The sequence below is a fragment of the Teleopsis dalmanni genome, chromosome 2 (assembly GCF_002237135.1).
Source record: "Teleopsis dalmanni isolate 2A chromosome 2, ASM223713v2, whole genome shotgun sequence".
Lineage (NCBI taxonomy): Eukaryota > Metazoa > Arthropoda > Insecta > Diptera > Diopsidae > Teleopsis > Teleopsis dalmanni.
This window is the reverse complement of record NC_051847.1, coordinates 200,454,839-200,476,088: the sequence shown is the minus strand read 5'-3', so window position 1 is coordinate 200,476,088 and position 21,250 is coordinate 200,454,839. Positions and strand designations below refer to the sequence as shown.

The following is a 21,250-nucleotide window of genomic DNA, read 5'->3' as shown; positions in this document are numbered from 1 at the left end:
AAAAAAAAACATTTTTATTTAATAAAAAAAAATTATTTTTAATAAAAAATATTTTATTTTAAGTCAACATTTTTTAAATAATTTAATTATTTTTTTTTCTCACTACTGCTACTTGGCGACTGCGTCGAATGATACAAATACATTTGTAACAAAAATATAGTCTCATCTAGTTCTAATTCAGCTTTAGATAAAGTCTTTATATGGTGTTTTACACTGTCGAGAATTTGTCTTTCTGGTGGTGTCAGCGTTTCCAAAATCTATAAACAATAATAATTGAGTCTGTATTATCTTTATAAAAGTAATAACAGTTTAAACACAAACCTCAGCTATATACTCCTCTGTTTCTCCACGGTCTTTCATTGTGCCAATAATGCTATCCAATTTCTGGGATTTGTCGATTAGTCGTTTATTTTCAGATTTTTCGTAATTGGAACGAGTTATGTTATTGTACAAAGCTTTGTAACATATATCCAAAAGCATCTTAGCAATCTACAAGATGGCAAAAAAATTATATACATACTAAACACACATATTATATTATTATTTTATAGCATAATAATTTTGTTTTATTTTTTGCAATAATTAATATAAATAAATAAAAGAAATGCCTTATACCTGCATGTGCTTCAATTGAAATAAGTAGAATGATTTAGCGGGTCCACTGCCACCACCACCAGCCTTGCGTATGGTTTTGATTTGTAGAAATTGTTCTTGAAACAAACTATACGATAACAGTTTAGCTTCTTTTGCTGGTATCATAGCTTCTTTTTGCAAATCTTCCTGCTCAATATGCTTTTTTATACGCACTACACGAAATATACGTGATGCTTTCGAACCGAAACGCTCTGTTATTATATGCTCTATGCAAACTAATGAAAGTTCTTCAAAAGCACATGACATATCTACCACATATTGTCCTCCGCCCATATTACCAACTCTACGTAAAAATCCTAGAGAATCGTCAGCTGCAATGCCCAAATTAAAATGAATAAAAAAGATACAAAAGTATTCTATTATGCTCTTACCTATTAGTGTAACATAACTATCCAAATTTTTTATTAAGTCGAGGTTGTTAGATTTCTTTTCGACAGCTTGTTTGATTTCCACAAAAGTGAAGGGATTAGACATTGATTGCTAAGTGGTAGGTATTTATTGAAAACTGTTTTTATTATTGATAAGCGTAATAAATTTGGCTTACTTTTTGCCAAGGATCTGTTCGTTCGTACATTTGTTTCAATATAAATTGAAAGCATTCGCCAGCACTAGTGCCCAACTTACGTTCCAAAGCTGCAACCATTACATTATCTCTAAAATCCTGATGAAAACGATTAAAGTTAATTCTCCAGTAAATGCCTACAAAAAGATTTAAAAAAAATACATTTGCTTTTTGTATTTAGAAAAGAAACTCTAATATTTATTTACCATAATCTTTAGCCTCTTGTGGTTTCACGCTACCAGCTTGAATTTTCGCTATAGAAATTAAATCAATAACTGGCGGATTATATAAATCATAAACTTCTACATGCAGCTGTGGCACAACATCCGCTGAGTTTGTGGGTTCTTTTAGCATTGGCATTTTAATTAAGTAATTATCTTTTATCATAGTCAGTAGGACATCTCGATATGTTTCTATTTTGTCCTTATTGTCGGGTGCGGTGACACATTTAATTAAAATATTTGTTGCCGTCTCTGAGCCAGCGTGGAGTATCTCTTCCGCAATAGCAGCGCCTATGTTACCATATTTTGTATGTGCAAGATGCGCATAACTAAAATTATAAATGTTTAAATTTGCAATAAAAACGTATATATAATATATATTCGAATATTTACCGCGCATAACGCAAAATGAATAATATCTCCTGTCTCTTGAGTGAATATTCTGGCAGATGTGGATACAAATTGCTGGCATTGAATGACGCAATGTTAAATTTTATTAGCACTGCTAAAGCATTAGACACCTGAAATATAGTTAATTTGGTTAATTAAATAATAAATTAGTTTCGTTAAATAAAAAATACCTCTCTTCGTGTTAAATTTGTTGCTTTGATTATTTGAATAAGTGTGCGACTGACTGCCCCAAACAAACAATCCGCAACTTTTTGTACCACTTCTCCAAAGCATTGATTAATAATCAAAGAACACAAATTACTATAATCAATGGACATTTTTTCATCAGTAATAACAATAACTATACAAATTTCTGTATTTAGAATAAATTTAGTCCAAGTGCGATTTTTAAAAATGTAAACAAAGTTTGACTGCACGTGTTAGTGCTGCCAGGTTGTTAAAGTGCAAGTTGAGTAGTGGTACCAGCTGCCAACACAGGGTACACTCATAAATAAATTCTTAAAGAAATAATACTCACAAGTAAAAGTTTTTGTGTTTGTAATTGTCATTTATTGCAATAAAAAAGATTGCGTCATATACTATGTTCAGACAGCCGTAAAAATGAAATTAATTTCGAAAGTGTTCTTACTGCCCCAAATTTAGGGAATCATATGTTTTTTGTTTACAAATTGAATATTAAAAATTACAGACTCTATTTGTACCTGGGAAATTTTAAAAGTTGATTATTATAACTCTAAAAGATGGCATTCAGTTGTTTTATAAGCTTTGATGGATATAAAAGTTTCAGTTTTTTCTCTATATTCAAATTTATAAAAGTCAACTGTCATTGACATTTTTTAAAAAAAAGATGTCACTTTTTCGTTATCTCAACTTTATATTTTGCTTAAACATAGTTGCATTTGAAATATCCCTTAATTTCAGCTTTCGTTTCAACGAAATAAAGGCCATTTTCCTTAATTTCGTTCTAATCTCAAAACCGAATTTTGTATGGAAAAAAACAACTTAATTTCGATGAAACAAAGATGAGAAAAAGATTTTTGCGAAATTAAGATGTGTCTGAACATAGTAATACATAACATTTATTTTAATATTAACTTGTGATAAACGCAATGTAATTGTATCTGTAAATAACACAAATAAAGCTCTTTTGACAAAAAGTCTAAGGTAGATTATATTTAATAATGTCAACCTTTTGTATGACAACGTTAGATGAGACCTGTTACTCCCAGAGAAACCGAAGACTGAAATTTCAACCGCTGAAACTTTGTCATCAGCTGAATTAAATTCTATTGGAATGGAAATCAAAAGTCTCCTACGTAATTCCATTAACGAAGAACAAAACAAGCAATTTGCAGGGAAAATGATTAGAACTAGATTGGATATGGTAGATATGAAGTTGCCAAAACTGACGATAACAGAAGATTAAAATCATTATTGTGAAATTATTTTTGATCGAATCTCGTTTTCAATATGTTGTGCAATTGAAATAACGTTTCCACTTCATTCACTTGGTATTTAAAGACCAATTGTTGATGACAATTTTTTTTACAGAAATTTAAAAAAGTTTTTTTTAACCAACGTCAAAATTATTACAATAATGTTCTTATTTTTTTTTAATTTCGAGTTAATTGATGGTAAAATAAGGGAAATAGTAAATTATGTCGGTATGGCAGCGGATGTTGGTATTTACCAGTATTTCGAGTGGAGTAAATTAGATAAAAATTATGTAAATTAGGTGTTAACATTGTGAAAATTGAATAAGATGTTTAATAAATAAATAAATAAATTTGAAAATTTTTAATCAAAAATAATAAATAAGTGCAATAAATAAATAAATAAATATTTCCATAAGTGCAGTGCAAAAAATCCCTAGGAAATTGAAATTTACTTTATCTCAATTTATTCAAACTCGCACACGCCCTAAAACTAATAATAAAGAAACTAGTTATAGTAGTGGTGCAATATAATCCATTACTTCATTTTACTACGTGAGCTGAATTTCGAATTTCCCGCTGGCATACTATTTTACGAGTATGGATTGTTACTTTATAAAGAATTTCAATGTCCTTGCTATAGTTTTCTATACCGCATGCTACACATACATATATTATTTTCTTATAGATATTATTTACTTTACTATGTAATTTTAATAAAGATGTAAGATATTGATAAGAATTCGAAAAGTAATAAAGACATTAAGTCGAGGTCAAATGGGAACTTATTGATGCTCGAATATCAATTCCTATTATAATTAATTGTAAAGTACGTCAATAAAAAAATATTAACGGAAGTGGCAGATGTGTTTAAATTGATTACTATAATAAAAGATAATTGTTTTATATAAATTTTGATATACCTACGAATAAGCAATAGTTGAGAATATATTCACATATAAAAATTATATTAAACACGCTTTAATAGTATAAGAACACGTGTATAATAATTACAATAAAAAGAGATTGCAATCAGATAATTGTTATCAATATATAAATTATTTATATATATTATTTATGAATAAAAAATTACGTATATGTATATATAAATCATTTTAGTTAGATATACATATGTATGTATATTGAGTGATGTTAAATTATAGTGATTAAAAATCTATTTGAATAATGTAATAAATAGATTAACAGTTTGTACGAGTCTTACGGGGTTAAAATCACAATAGTTTTTCAGTTGATTTAACACGGTAATCGACACGATTTTCTCTATCTGCGTGATCTCGGTTTTCAAATATGACAAATAATTTGTAACCTCAAATGCGCAGAATATTAGTTTATTTAAATTTAAAGTAAATTCTTTAATATATACCATGTAAAACGTATTCTAATAAATTTAATAATACTTAAAATGCTGAAATTAATTGCTGAGGAACTAAACTAAAATCCAACCACATCGTACCAGCGATAAATTTGAAATGAACTATGCAAGATTGAAAAGCCAAGCATAAAGTCAAATACCGCCAACGTGTCCAAATTTTATAATAAACTGGAAACTTATATTACAAATGCAAAAACTGAGAAAAAGATAGAGAGGCATTAAAAGCATACAATACTAAAAATGTTATACCAGCGGTTCGAGCCAGCGGTGCTCAAACTTCTATATTTAACATGCTTGGATACAACTACTTTTTTTTTAGTGGGTTCAACAGTAGATACATACGTGCTTATTTCTCAAGATATCAGGGTTTAAAGTTGTACATTTCTATATTGATCAGCCAAATAAAAAGTAGTCACAAAATCTAGCTGGAACTATATATTCTAGGATATACATTTTATTATTTATAAAATGTTAGTTATCTACTTCGTTGAAGATTGTTCAGTAAAAATTTTCTACTTTAACCATCAATATCTCAAGAATCCAGTCATATCGACTTATAGTGCCATATGGCTTGCAAAAGTAAAATTATAAAAAAGTTATTCATATTGGCCGATTTCACCAAAATCTGCCATTAATTCTCGCTACTTTAGAAATGGCAATCGTTCAAAAAAGGTATACACTTCATAACCGGAACTGTCGAAAAAGTTGCTCATATTAGCCAATATTATTGAAATCTGCTATTAAATTCCAGCACTCCGGAAATGATAATCGAGGTATACACTTTATAACGGGTAGCAGTCGAAAAAGTTATCTATTTTACTTAAATCTGTCATTACACCTTGGCACTTCGGAAATTGTGATCGTGGCCCTTTATAGCCGGAGCTTTACATGTTGCGGTTTCTTAAAAACAAATTACTTAATAATACATTTACTCTATAACTTATAGCTCTATAATATAACTTTTTTTTGTGTTTATTATTTATATATTTACAATCTGTCCATTCTACCTATTGAGTAACATAAAACCGAGCATTAACGATGGTTCGCAGAATTTTGAATTGATAACTTTTTAATATTCAATATGCTTTAATATGACCTACCTTATTTTCCAAAGTGAATTGAAACTTTTGACCTAATAGCCATTGAATAAACTTTTATTTAATATTAAGCTATTTTTGTTTAGCTTTTATGTGGGTGTTCCAGGTAAGCCTTCGATCAAGGTGCATACCAAGATATTTCACAGATTTTAAACATAACTTCAGGTGAATTTATTAAATCAAATGTGGATCTTTCAACTTTTATTCCCTCACCGACATAAACATTGCTTACATTTAAACTTTTACTGCCGAATTCTCAAACTATGTCCGAAAGTCCTAAAAATAACACTAGAACACCTTACCCACAGATGATGAGAGGTTTTTTACTAAAATTATTTATTGCTTAATTTAAACAATAATTTATTAACGGGCTAATTGGTCATTTGAATAGAAATAAAAAAACTATCATTTATTATTTATATTTAAAAACAAGTTATATTTTATTAAAATATTTTTCCGATATTTCGACTATCTTCGATAGTCATCTTCAGGGAAAACTTGCTTAATTTCATTTAAAAAACTGATTTACTTAATTTCATTTCATATAAATCTATAAAAACAAATAATATTCTCACAGGAAGTATATTATTTATGATATTCTCTACATATTTTTTCTAACAAAAAGTTTGGGGTACGCTGACTATCGCATTACTTTCAATATTTCCAAGCTATAAGATTAAATCTACAGTGAATTGATAAATGAAATACTTTAAAATACGATACAATGAATACAAAGTAGCGAATACGACATTCCATTAACTTTGGAATAAAAACATTTTGGTATTAGTGTTACAGGCACACAATTTAGGTGTAGATAATTCTACCTGTCTTCTCAGAATGTGATGTAGTGACCAGTATGAATATAAATTTTAAGCATTGGGTCATTGGTACGAAAAATTAAAAACAAATGTATAATGACTTAAACCGATTGAGTACACTACAAAAATTTTTTATATATGATTAAAAATATTATTTAATTAAGTGTTCGTCTATTTGAAGACAATATATATATAATAGATCGATTGTCCAAAAGTGGCAATCTATAGAAAGAGGATGATTTACATTTGAAGCAATTAGGATTGCTTTAATTTATTCCAAATATTATATATTACCGGATATATCTTAATCTTTTCTATATTCTATAAAGACTTTTTAGTTTATAATTGAAGATTCTGTAGTATGGAAATCAATTCGATGACTCTTTAATGAAGAATAGTTTTATTGAAAAAATATTGTTTTATTTTTCAACTTAAGGAATTCTATTTCAAATATTTGTTACCCTTAAATATCTACCCAAATTTTTGTTTGGGTTTCAAACTATTGGTGTCGTGTGAACCTATATAAAAGTTCCTACCTCAGAGCCTGAGATCTAAATTTTAATACGATTCTATGATAGCTCTATTGGTGTACTCATTACTGGTTCAAATCAGAAATATTTGAACTTATTAACTAAAATAAATAATGATAACTTATATATATGGCTAAGGGAGATATCACAAGTATCTATCCTAAAACAATTTTAAAGTCGGTAGTGGCATTAACTCGTTTTTTTTTTTTTAAAAGAGTTCGCAGTATTGAGTAAAATTAGGTTATACGTTATTAATAATATGAATAGATATATAGACATTCACAGTTCTATTTGTAAAGATGCATTATATCGCATAGAAGTTTGTTAGAAAAATCAAAGTCCTCAATTCTCGATCAAACAGTACTTACTCTTTGGCTGGAAGCGAATATTATCTGTTGGTTGGTCTGAATCTATTGAATTCGGTTGGTCCAAATTATTGGATCTGCTCAAATAGATGTTTGAGCAGATTTTTATTTGAGCTGTATGTTTGACCTACTGCCCTCTATTTAGGATCAAGTTATTTAAATTTTCTCGTATTTTATTATCTCCAAAAGATCGAAAGTTGTCTACATTTGTAATTATACAGTAAGTCTTAAAAAAATGTTAGTTTCTTCAAGACTTCTGTTGAACTCTTTTAACACACTGCAGAGGTTTTAACGATTTAAAATCGAGTCGTGGCTAATTGATGTCTGGGTTAATAGTAGTAATGAAGTTAATAGTAATGAAGCTGCAAAGCGAATATCAACCCATTTAGAGTGCAGTTTTATAAACAGGTTTATTTTTATTATATAATTGTTTTTTATTTAATTTTTATTCATTTTCGATTTAGTATCTATAGAAAAAAATTACTATTTGTACTCAAGATCATGAAACTATGTATGTTAAGTATATCAATATATAAAATAAAAATCATAACCAGCACAATTTTAATTTATTTATCTAAAGAGAAGCATTCACCTCTAGCAGAATACAATTACATAGGGATAGATAGCGTTATTCAATGGGTCACTCACCTTAACCTGCCCAATCATCTTAATAAAATAGTAAGATAATATTAATAGGCTTTGGGCTTTGGATCAGCTTTGGGTCTGCCCAATCATCTTAATAAAATAGTAAGATAATATTAATAGGCTTTAGGTCAGTTGGTTAATGAACGCTGACTCTAAGCTTTAAATTTAGCAGCGCACGAGTTCGATTCCTGATACTTGCAGTCTCCAGTCTAATTATTTACGAGTAATTAAATACAAGAAATAATTTTAAGACCACTTTTAAGAGTTATTTAACAATACTCGAAACAGCTGTATGATAAGCCAATTATCAATTAATTTAAATAATATAAAGAGAATTTTTGTTGTTGTAGTTCATTACTTTTTGAAATCTCACTACCAAATAGTATTATGTGATCTAACAGACTGTTGTTTCCTTTTGTAAGTTTGGATATACGATGATTTAGACTATCAAAATGTTTATGTTTTTTTTATTAATTGAATTAACTAGTATACGTTTATCATTTAAATTTTTTAATTTTGTTTTTGTTGGCGATAATTTTCTTTAACATAAACTTACCATTGCTTTTTTTTGTGAACTCCATTATTTATTATCAAATTAATACTAACTTGGTACATATTGGATCTGTCAAATTTAAACGCAATTAGAATTAGAAACCTCGACATCGTTCTTATATAATATAATTGAAAATTTATTGTGCAATAGAATCCGAAGCGTCCTTGAGTCACAAGTAGTTAGACGGAGAAACCAAACCAGCTTACCAGATTTGGCTATGTTTAATATAAATTTTAGTGATTTGATACTTGCAAAATGTAAAAAGTATTCGAATGAATACTGAACGGAAAATTCTCATACACAAGCGTACATTTACTAAAACGAATACCAGAGCATATCGCACTTAAGACTCTAACGAATGGTTTGAGGTTTTGCAATGCCTACTGAAAATGCCTTAATAGATTCTAATATGTACGACCCACCAACAAAATTGATTACAAGTAAGCAGCGAATTGGTTGAATATGTTAAACCGCATTTTTAGAAGTTGCAGACGGCGGTAGTGAGTGGTAAAAATCGTATGTACTAGTAATGTGCATGGAAACTATTTTGATTTTTCATATCAGGTAGCAACTCCACACCTTTGATTATTGGAGTGCAGCTGGAATTTGTAGTCAAGTGGAAATCGATCCATATATACAGCAGTACGCATGATTTGGGCTTGGACTTGTTTATTTACTGTACTTAGTAATTTGTACAAAAATAAAAGTAGTCAATATAACCAGTAAGACCGCATTAGTCCTCATGCACAATCATAGCTAAATAAGTATTATTCTTTACTTTGTAAAAAGCGCTACTGTTTGAGATAATTTATTTTCTTTAAAAAACTATTTCAATTCGATTAACTTATAAGGTTGTTAGTTAACATTTGATAAATTTGTTTTCACTACAATTTGTATATGTTGATAAGGCAGTGTGAAATCCCTTCATATCAACAACCAAATATTTTGAATAGTTAAAAGTATGAAACTATAGCACTTTTAATTTGTTTGTTTTGAAATCATCTACCAATAAATTTAGGATAGGAATAGGAATAAATGGGCATGGTGCACTGCGACCATGATTTTTTGTGCTGCAACAGACCCTAACCGAACAGAAGACATTCCGCCTTCCGAATGAATGTCAGAATGTCGGCCGTTGAGGACCTCCTAATTTCAGAAGAGGAGAGTAGTTCTTAACTCAGTGACCTCCTCCTGGCCCAGATCAAGGCTGGGCAATTACAGAGAATATGACAGGAAGTCTCGTCTGCTTCTAAGCAGAGTCAACAATCTATCTCTTCGCACAAACCTATTTTGTTAAGGTGATAACGCAGTTCATGGTGATCCGTTTAATATCCCACCAGCAAGCTGTAGGGATGAACCAGCTCTTTTGCCTGACGGTTACCTCGACTGTTGCGCCAGTAGCGACTTCTCTCGGTGAAAACACTTTATCAATCAGTGACTTAGTTGTAGGCCAACTTAATTCACAATATGGCTCCGCTGACCAGGCACCCAATAAAGCATCAGTTTGTTTTTGCTTCCCAGCTGCTGCAGTGTATCATAGCCGTCTAATAGAAGCTTTGAGGAAAACAATTGATTTAGGATACATTGTTAATAAATTTATAAATTTATGTTTCAAGATGTTGCTTAAAAATTAATTTTTTATATCCAATATTCATGCGAAATAAAAACCATAAGAAAGTTCAGTGATGACTTCAAGCTGTTTTTTGGCGACTTGCGATGAAGTCACCTTCTCTAACGAGTGTAATTCCTAACAGTTAATTAACTGCATAAATAATAACTTAATGCTTAGAATTAGAAGTACTTAGAGCTAACTTCACATAATTAAAACTTAAGTCTTAATATTAACTTAAGTTATACTTAAGTCATCAACTTTATATATGTTGAGGCTAGTTGAGTTGAGTCAGTGCACCTGAGCACTTTTACTCTCTATTAACTGCGAGGTTTCTACAAAACTCCTTTTTGCGCCTTGACTGGCTTATTGTTTATCACTTCATTAGACTAAGCAATAATTGACCTCAGATCTGCATATCTCCCCGAGGAGCCTGTAACCATTCTGAGATTTGATAACGCGGTGTTGGTAAGTCTGTCAGTTTTCGCAAATAGTTTCAGGGCTCTATTCTTTATGTATTTTTTGATGGGATCAATCTTGAGGTCCCTGAGGATGTCATTCGTCCTAATGTACCAAGGAACATTACTTACTCAAGTTTTACTCAACTCAGTTTTGTTATCTAAATAATAGAATCTAATACTGTGGAATCGAAGATTAATATACATATTTAAATTATTGTTTATACCTGAAAAAATTTTCTTATATATTATATATTTAAATATTCTTTGTAGAAATAATCAAAACAGCATTTCGAAATGCTTTATACTAATAACTTTTTCGTGTTGAAAGCTTTCTAATAAAAATTCTTCACATATAATTTATTGGTATAGTTTATGCATATTTTTATTTGCACTAATATAAAACTAAACTAGTTACTTTATATTCGCTTAAACTAGTACAATACTAGTTCCACTAACATGTATTCGAAGCGTACTAACATACATACTTTGATTATTTTACAAAAAAAAAATGCATTGCATATGTTAAATTGCGCCTGTGGAGGCCAACTTGTTTTCTATGATTAAAGCGATTTTCGAAACTAAATTTAAATTGCATTTACGAAATTACCAAAATTTATATCAACTACCTTTACTATATATACTAACTAGATATTCTCTTACATGCATATATAAGGCGAGTTACGTATTTATTAAACTATTTTAAGTGATCTGAAGAGCTGAAATATACAAATAAGACACAAAAATATTTCTAAAGTTCGAATACTAATTTTTATTATAATTATTAATTAATTTTATTTTTATTTATATTTTACAAAATTTTATTATATATATTATATTTACAAATTATTTTATATTATACAATGTAGTATTGAAAATAATTCGACTCGATACCAAAACAAATAAATTAATAGTAATACAATCAAAAACACTATTTTAAGGACACCTCAACTAAACGGAATCATATGGGGACCTTATAGAGAATCGTAGCTAAACTGTATTTCTTTTGTTGACAATATGAAAATAAAACTATTCTCTCTTCTTCTCTTTTCTATCTTTCTTTTGTTAACAATATCTTTTTCTCTCTTCTGTCTTTTTTTTTGTTGACAAAATGAAAATATAACTATTCTCTCTTCTCACCTGTCATTGATGATATTTAATCTATTTAAACTTTCATACACATAGTCAGAGGGAGATTTATATGAGATATAAATCATATATATTATGTTACTTATGGAATGATAAACAATTGCGTGATATCTGTATATTTTTCTGTTTACTGTTATTATTATTTTTATGCCCAGCGTTCTGTAAGTTCTATTCTATTCTATTTTATTCTATTAATTACTATAAGTTCTATACTAAATCCATTCTCATAAAAAGATATAGATATAAAGATAAAGATATAAAAGGACTGGAAAATATAAAGGGAAAGTTTTAGTTAGTTAGTTGAAATGGAGGTAGGAATGAATCCTCCCTAACTAACTAAGAAAGCCGTTTGAAATCCACAAATCCTCGTAATAATGGATAGATCAAGTTAGAACCAGCCAGAAGTAACATATTTATAAAGACGAGAAGGAAAGTTATAGAATGAAAAAGAGAGATATGGAGATATATAAAAAGAAATAAAAAGTATAAGTGAGTTATGTGGAAACTCAAAAGAGATGAAAGGAAGATATATGTATGAAAAGAGAATTACAATAAGAATTAGATGTTAGTTGATAAATGAATATAACTAAGAATAAAACATTAGATAACATTTTAGTTGCAATTATAATATAATACTATAATATATTATATTAATATTTCTCGTGGCTAACATTTTGACTTTAGGTTAATGGGAAAACAATTACCGAAAATATATAGGAATGAAAGGACTTAAAACCCTAACATAATACTCTCAATATTCATACAGACTTTTACAGATTGTAAAATACAAAAAAAAAGACACCGTCTTCAACGGAGTCTACTATGTTGAAGTGAACTGTAGAGACTCAACTTGACTTACCGATATCTGTAGGTGTATCTTAAGCAAAAGTATTTGTCTGTAAGAAAACGGGCCAGATTTGTTTATTTAAAGAAAAAAACTAACTGCACAATAAACTTCTTTGTGGACAGTCAAACGGCGCTAAAAGCAATACCTTCATAATGAGTATATTTCAAAAATGTTCACTAGTGTAAGAAAGCAATAGACAAACTGAGTGACCCATAGACGTGCGCTCTATATATATTTGTGTCTTCATTCGCTCCACCATTCTCTTGCTACGAGATTGATATATCTTGGTATAGCTTTGTAATTATCAAATATACAAATATAAAATTTACTCCTAATTTTATATAAATATATATGTATATTGTTATTTACATATATATTTATATATAAATAATTTAATTGTTTTGATAACGAGTCTCTGCAATGACTTTAATCAAAAATTAAAATACATAACAGATCGGCAAGGAAGTAATTTCGTTTCTGAAGTATAGATATGTATAAAGTTTAATAATGTATAAAAAGTTATATATATTAATATAAAGAAAATTTGTGAAATCGGAAATTACTTTCTTGTCACTCCAATATATAAAAAATATAATTATTAAGGATTCGATTTGGAGCTGTTTGAGTTGTTGTAAAGAATAAATGATATATAAGTTTTATATACAAAACAAATGAATAGTAATAATATAATTTATGTAGTAAATTTGTTAAAATAATTTAAATAATTTTTTATAAATAATACAAATAAAAAAATATGTAAATAAAAATACAATGTATATGTGATGTAAAAGAAATACTACAATTTTTACTTAGATTTAGCTTCATTTTAATACTAAGAAAATATATATATATATAGAAAAGGCTTATAATAACACCAAAATTAAAAAATAATATGATTAATAAAATTAATTTGTTTACAATTAACTCATAAAGACTCGTACATTAAAAATAAAATCCTAAAATATACTTTACTATGTGCGTTTAACAGCGTCTTCGGATGGCGGCCGGACCCAACCACCATAACGTCGCTCCATTTCTCGTGCTACAGCCAGACATAAATGATCCTGTCCCGGATTGGCAACAACCTGTATGCCCATCGGCAAGTTGCGTCTATCCAAACCGATCATACAATTAGTCACTGGCAAACCAAGCGTGTTGAATATTGCCATATACATTGGCTCTAATAATTTATGATAGATTTGATAGTGCTGATGTGCTGTATTCGGAAATGTTGGATACAAGAACACACCATCTGTGCCAAGTAGCTCTTTGAATTCAGTCTTTAGTGCATCAATGATAGTGGCCAGATGTTTGTGTCGTGAATTCGGTATGATTTTCATGAAATTCTGTAAATGGCCGAATATCACAGATGGCAGTATGCTATCCGAACAACCAAAGAAATATTTAACAGTTTCGGTGCATACAGTTTTGGGTCGTTCACCTTCTTCAGTTTTATTATATATGGTTTCAATATTTTTCATAGTCAACATAGCTGAAAGTGAAATATCAAGTGAGAATTTCATTTTCCTTATGTTAACGCGTTTTGCATTAAAATCCGTAGCAACACGATTAATGGCTGCATGCAAATCACGGCTAAGCGGTCGCATCATACCTGAAGGACCATCATTATCCATGAAATAGAAACGTATGCTTTGTACACTAATTTCTTTATCAAGCGTTAATTTCGGACCTAATGGATCGTTCATACATTTTAAGAGTAGTGGTAAATCTTTAGCGTAACGTGTCATTGGAGCAATTGTAAAGAAATCTCCCCATTTTGGAAAATCACTAGTTGGATGATGACCTTTAAATGATACCGCATATGGTGTGGGTTTATGTCCCCAAATACCGCTAAACATAGCAGGTAAACGTGATGAACCACCAATGTCAGAAGTTAATCCTAATAATGAAGCACCACTTGCTAATAATGCTGCTTCACCACCCGATGAACCACCTGGAGTACGTTTCAGATCATATGGATTTTTTGTTTGACCAGTGACATTGTTATAAGTTTCCCATAGTAAACATAATTCAGGGGTATTGGAGACAAGCAATATTATGCCTCCGGCACGTTTTATTAATTCTACGACAGGCGCATCTGATTTGGCGATTTGTGGTGTTTTGAACACACGTCCCGCTTGATTTGTCATACCGTTTACAGCGATACTCTCTTTCACTGTCACTGGTATGCCAAGAAGCGGTGTATGTTCTTCCATTTCTTCCACACTATTTATGCCAAGTTCAATTACGCGATCCACTTCACGTGCCTCCTTCAATGCTTCTTCAAAGCGATCTTGTACGATTGCATTGATGAGTGGATTCACCTGCTTACACCGCTCGATATAGGCTTCAACGACCTCTTCGCTCTTAATCTGAAAGCAGAAATGAAAGATATAATAAAGTTTTAGTTAATAAAAAAACTTAAATAAAAACTTACATAATATATGAACTTTTTATATTATGTATATTGTCTATTTAGTATATATGTCAAAAATATATATAAGTAAATGAAATGATAATAAAATTGGACTTTCAAAAACTGGTAAATGATATTTGATTACCGATTCGTTAAAAAATTATGCACGGTTTTCTTTTTTACCTATACGACATAAATTGTAAGTTTCTACTTTCTTCAAAAATAGTTTTACTTATCCTATTTTTTGAGTTTTAGTTCTTAACTGGTATTCGTGCAGTCTCTTCTTTCTCGGGTACCTTCCAAGAACATATAGTCTCTTCTTTCTCTTTACAATATCTACATATCCGCATATATGTGATACGAAGCTTGTTTAGGTGCTAGTTGAACCTATAATGTTCTGTTAGTATTCTAGTTATAATATCTAAGTCGTAGAAGACCTAACCTAAGTCGTTCTTCTTGAAGGTTGTAGCTTTTTGCAAGCGATTTGATATACATATGATATACCTAATAGGTTGTTAAAAGATAGAGTTCTTTGGTTTTCTTCTATATTCTTTAATAAAAAACAAATTATTACTTTATTCCACAATATAAACTTAAATATAAACAACCAATTAAATACGGTTGTAAATGCAAGGATGCTGCTCTTTTTCTTCCAAGCTCGTTTCCCTCACAGCAAATTTTGGTACACATAGAATTTATAATCGATTGGTTTTGCCAAGTACAGTCAGCTGTTCTTATCAATCTAAGACCGATTTTGATGTTAACAAAATAAGATCTGAGTGCCTGGTTATCAATCACAATTGTTTTTTTTTTTCAAAATTTGATCTCACCATTCTTATCATACTCTCACATCATACTTAATTCTAACATGCAGTGAGCTGAGAGTGACCATAATTGACGATACCTAACTATGGTACAATGATCAAACACCAGAAAGGTTATGAAAATTTGTGAAGTGCTATGTTTACCTTGAAAAGGAAAGTACTATCAATAGCAAATATTATATATTGTTATCGAAATGTTTGAGGAACAAAATCGCAAAAAAAGTTTGTACGAAGGAAGAGGAAGAAAACGGCCTTCCATTCAAATAATATGCAATATCACGATTCGTTGATGTAGGTCAAGTAACTAAATTATACTTTGATTGGTTTTGTACTTTAGCGATATTTTTACAGATCTAAAAAGAATACTTCAACAATAAAGTCATGTCCGAAACCTGGTACTTGGAATAGATATTCAAACTTGGGATAGATATTTCAACTTGGAATGTTGGAATAGACTTGACTTGCTATAGAGAGAGAGAGTACACAGATAAATGAAATTGATATTTGAAAAATATATATTATTGTTTTATAATAGCTGATGGTAGAACTTATTGAATAACGAGTAGGAAGCTTTAAGATACCTCGTACTTTGGAAATTATTGCTTTAAATATTTCATAGAACTCTGTAATGATCTCATATGAATTATTGCTTTCTTAATTACTTTGTTTATTTCTTATTTACTGAGATACGTCATTTTCCATATCAATACACTTAGAAAAACATTTGCGTAATTATAGGCAATTTGCAATTAATTGAACAGGAAATTGCATCCAAAAAAATGATAAATACGTTATTAGTTGAAAACAAAACTTATTTTTTATAATTTTAAATAAAATTTCTAGTTAAAAACTTATTATTTAAAGTAAGTTATTATTTAAAATAAGTTTTTAATAAAAATTTTTATTTTAATTGCAAAAGTAACTTGCTCGAAATGATTAATACTTAATTACTCATAAATTGCGCAAGCGGAGTAACTAAAATCCATTTAAAGGTCTTCAACTAGAATATTTCAACATTGAAATTTTTTATATCATATATGATATTAAATTATTTTACTGTTTTGACTACAGAAGACAACTAAAATCTATGGTTCAGTGAATCTGGCTTCAAAACGAAGGCTTGGATTTTTACATTAATAATAATAATTTTTTTTACTTTTCGCGATTCAAAATATTCGCTTTAATTTTGACTAGAAGCGATGGCAATGTTTTTCAATGACTTCAGGCAGCCATAAATATACTGAACGAGTAGAAATGTTTTTAATGCAACTGCGGTTACTTAGCAAAGTAAAAACAATTGTACAATAAACATAATATTTGAATTATCAAGTACAAAGATACAATGAAGCATGGGGCATTTTATAGCTTTTAATTTGAACTACCTTCGAAGTGTCTTGAAAGCTTGGCACGCGGCGGTATGGCAGATACATGAATCGACGCAGTTGAATTGTTAGAGATACTTGTTTCCATATGCTGAATGCATTAATAAATTTATACAGATACATCTCTATTTATTAAATTTGAAATATGTCAAGTGATATATAAAAATAAGTGGCTACGAATTAATCTAGACGAATGACAGTGACACGCATTGAAAATGCCGCTACAGAAAGGAACGATACCATTATAGTCGGTCTGGTACAAATACAGAGCAAATTTTAATATAAAATCAAATGTACATATGTAAAAGTATTTTATTAATTGAAAAAGTTACATCATTTGCAATATCAACAATTCCGACAACACGAATCAAGAAGTACTGGAACCGAGCCGAACAAATAAGTCTTTATTTCGCCGTTTAACTTGAAACTCAATCATGAACCCTAATAAAAAATAACCATGTATTCAAAATCAGTATTTAGTGGCAGTAAGAAATGTGATGGGAGATTCTGTAGACCCTACAACTGTGAACTGTATATGATCTACCTCGAATCAGAAACAGTTACAAAATAAAGCTCTGTAGACTCCGGTATGCTAATCATGTATATCTCACCCATATGAACTGAGAAGTTTGCACAGATAACTTTTTCTGGCAGATTTTATTGTAAGCGTTAGTGAAGCAAAACATAAATAGATGAAATTTACTGGTGCCCAATTGGCTAATATCGGCACTTCAAAGGTTTTTTTTATTATGTATTTAATATAACAATAGATATTATTGTATGGTTATGGTATATAAATTATTGTATGGTTAATTGCATAAATTAAAAAATTTGACTTTTGATACAGTATTAATAACAAATATGATGTGTTACATATAGCAAAGCCTCAAATACTACCTTAAAGCAATTACAGGTAGCTCAAAACCTGGCTTTAAGAAAACTGTTTAAGATGCCATGGTATATTAGATCAACAGACATACATAGAGATCTTAGGATTGACTCAATGAAAAAATATATCAGAGACAGAACTCTAAAATTATTCACTAAAGTTGATACGCTAATTAACCCCGCCCTAACAATCCTCAAGTCCACTTCTAGACTCTCAGGAAGATATGCTGATTTAAGGTCCGTCATCAACTAAAAGACAAATATATGGTATGATTTTTTTTTTTAGCCTAGTTAAAGCCCAGTGTGGGGTAGAGATAAGCTCCCCAGCCATTATAGAGTAAAAGTACGTAATAGCACTAACTCAAGAAGAAAAAGAATCAAGATATGTTGATTATTTATAGCTAACTAAGTTATATCTTATAATGTTATTATAAACTGAAATTATAAGAATAAACATGTTTGGTGTACTAAAAATAACATCTATTAATTATTATTTCTTTGGTCAATACACTTATGCTTTTCATAAGACCATAGCGCGAAAAACAACTGTCTGTAATAGTTTCTTAACACAAATCAGTAGCAACCCTTAAATATAAGACATAACAGTTGAAAGAGTATTTTAAGATTATATAGATCTTGTAATCCTCCTTATACAGACACAAAATAATTAAAAATATAATATTCAGTCATCAAAGTCAGCGATTTGTAATTGGATTCAATGGTGAGAGACGTTTGACGTTCAAAAGACTTTGTCTTTGATTGGAAGAGATGCAATGGGCAACATGTATACGAAGAAGTGATATAGGATCACCACAGATGCCGCAGGACTATTGAGGGGCACCTCCCAGTAACTATTTGTGGGAATTGAATGAGCGAATAATTTTTAGACGTAAGAGCACAGTGATTTGATTTTTTACAGATGTATCAGAAAGTACGGCCTTATGTCATTTGAATTGTGGGAACGATCATTATCGTCACACTGTATTTAATGAGAATTAATTAACTAATTATATTTAATAAACTATATATTTAATTTATTAATTTATATAATGATATAGTTAATTAATTGTAGTTAATTCTCATTAAATACAGTGTGACTAATCAGAAAATATGCATTTCAGATACATTAATATGCAAGTGTCTAGCGTTAAGAAGAAAATTTCATGGATTTTTTCTACCTCAATGCAATTCGTCCAATATATGAGTATATTATGTATAATATTACAGGTATTAAATGCAATAGCTAGCAAGATAGTTAGAACATCCATTCCTCCTTCTGTTATTATGAACTCTAATAATCTAGAGGTCAAATGTTCGTATAAACCTTAAGTAGCGCACATTTGAAATTATCTTTAAAATAAAATATTAATTAAAGTAAAAACGTGCAAAAAGCTTGAAAAGTTTTAATTCAAAAATACAATTTTTTTTATTAATTTAAGACATTAAAATAAATTATGGTTCAAAAAATATATAAGCATTAATAATAGGTTTATAAAATTTTTTTGAAAATGATATTAAATAGCAAACTGACAATCCAGCGTCTTCGCCATAACGACCTCAGTTGAATACGTGTATTTGGAGCAGCGACCGCAATCATAGCAAAAATATTTTATAAAAATATTGTATCTATGAGATACTATAGGAGTATGTGCATAATGTTGTATAATATACTAGTATAAGCAGATGTGCGTAGAGCGCAAATGCTGACAATGTGTATGGTGTAATAATGGCAGTGCTTAGAGTATTCAACAGAGAGATATCATCATCATCACGGCTTACTAACGACAGTTCATTTTAGTCATGATATTGATGGAACCAAAGGCCAAACTGCAACATTGTAGAGACACGTAAATTTGATGTGTTAACTCAACTATTTGCACATGCTCATTCATATACTCTCTTCGTTTTCAGTATTACACATATATTTGATGTGTCTGGTAGTTGTTAAAGATATTGCAATAAATGTTAAGATAAATTAATAAAATATTTCACAACTAAAGTTAAAATGCAATCAACACCGGCAGCGTGTCGATGCAATTGTTGAAATGCAATTGTTAACTGAGTGAGGCGTGAAGAAATCTCAACATTTCAAATTACATTTTATTATTTATTTTTTCTTATATCTTAAATAATCGTTTTCATATTCACTCAATAATTAATTGTACATTAAATAATATTAAAGAGATTTTCTTAATAGTCGCAGTTACATTAAAAATCACATATCTACAGTGGCATAGTCAGAGGGGAAAGGTATTAGAGAGTTTATCCATACTTTACTCTTGACATTATAATCTGACTATAGGTATACACTGCGAAAAAAAATGTACTCTAAAACTTATTTACCAGATATTTTAATAACAATAAACATCACATATATACAGCGCCATTTCCAGTGGGAAGTTCTTAAGGAATAGATTTTCCGTCCCCTTGACAATATAATCTATCTATACACACTGCCAAAAAAAATATATTTTTAATATAACTCTTCCCTTTTTAGCACAATTTTAGTTACGACACGGCATATTATAAAATCATCTATATATATGTCTAATGCCATAATATATAACATAATATATATCATTTTACATTAAACTTAATTTCTTCTTTCAGTTTCTTCCTCATTAATCAAACCTAAGATTGTATAAGGTATATCCTCTGAATAAACAGTAAAAAAGATCTCTGCTTATATTATCTGTGCTAGGATATAAGAATACATGAAAAAAAAAAGAATTGAGACTATTGAAGAAGCGATGTGGAGCCAAGGACAGTAACACCGGTAGGCAAACATTATGAGAGGTCACAAGGTTTAAATATAATTATCTAACCATCATAACTATAAATTGTTAGATATTCTTAATACAAGCTAGAAGCATTTTATTTAAAAAAAAAATAATAAAAAATACTACGATTAAATATTTAATGTTTTTAAACTGTTACATGAACACATGTTTTAAATAACAACCAAAAGTTAAGGTTATACAGCAATATACAGCAC

At 29.5% G+C, this 21,250-nt stretch overlaps 2 protein-coding genes across 2 annotated transcripts in view; both read right to left on the bottom strand.

Annotated features, from left to right (window-relative positions):
* Window positions 1-72: 72 nt before the first annotated feature.
* Window positions 73-2,326, bottom strand: LOC119685682 (DNA-directed RNA polymerase III subunit RPC3-like). The gene is made up of 8 exons (XM_038100039.1): window positions 2,019-2,326; window positions 1,831-1,958; window positions 1,423-1,766; window positions 1,199-1,353; window positions 1,026-1,134; window positions 616-965; window positions 322-489; window positions 73-257 (listed from the first exon to the last, which is right to left on the bottom strand). Exons 1-8 carry the CDS (start codon window positions 2,163-2,165, stop codon window positions 87-89), a joined length of 1,572 nt encoding a protein of 523 aa, XP_037955967.1. The 5' UTR covers window positions 2,166-2,326; the 3' UTR covers window positions 73-86.
* Window positions 2,327-13,536: 11,210 nt separating this feature from the next.
* LOC119685681 (fatty-acid amide hydrolase 2) overlaps window positions 13,537-21,250 on the bottom strand; it is a 28,872-nt gene continuing 21,158 nt past the window's right edge. Inside the window, exon 2 of the mRNA XM_038100038.1 lies at window positions 13,537-15,117. Coding sequence (XP_037955966.1) covers window positions 13,717-15,117 — 1,401 coding nt within the window. The 3' untranslated portion in view covers window positions 13,537-13,716. The remainder of the gene's footprint in view (window positions 15,118-21,250) is intronic.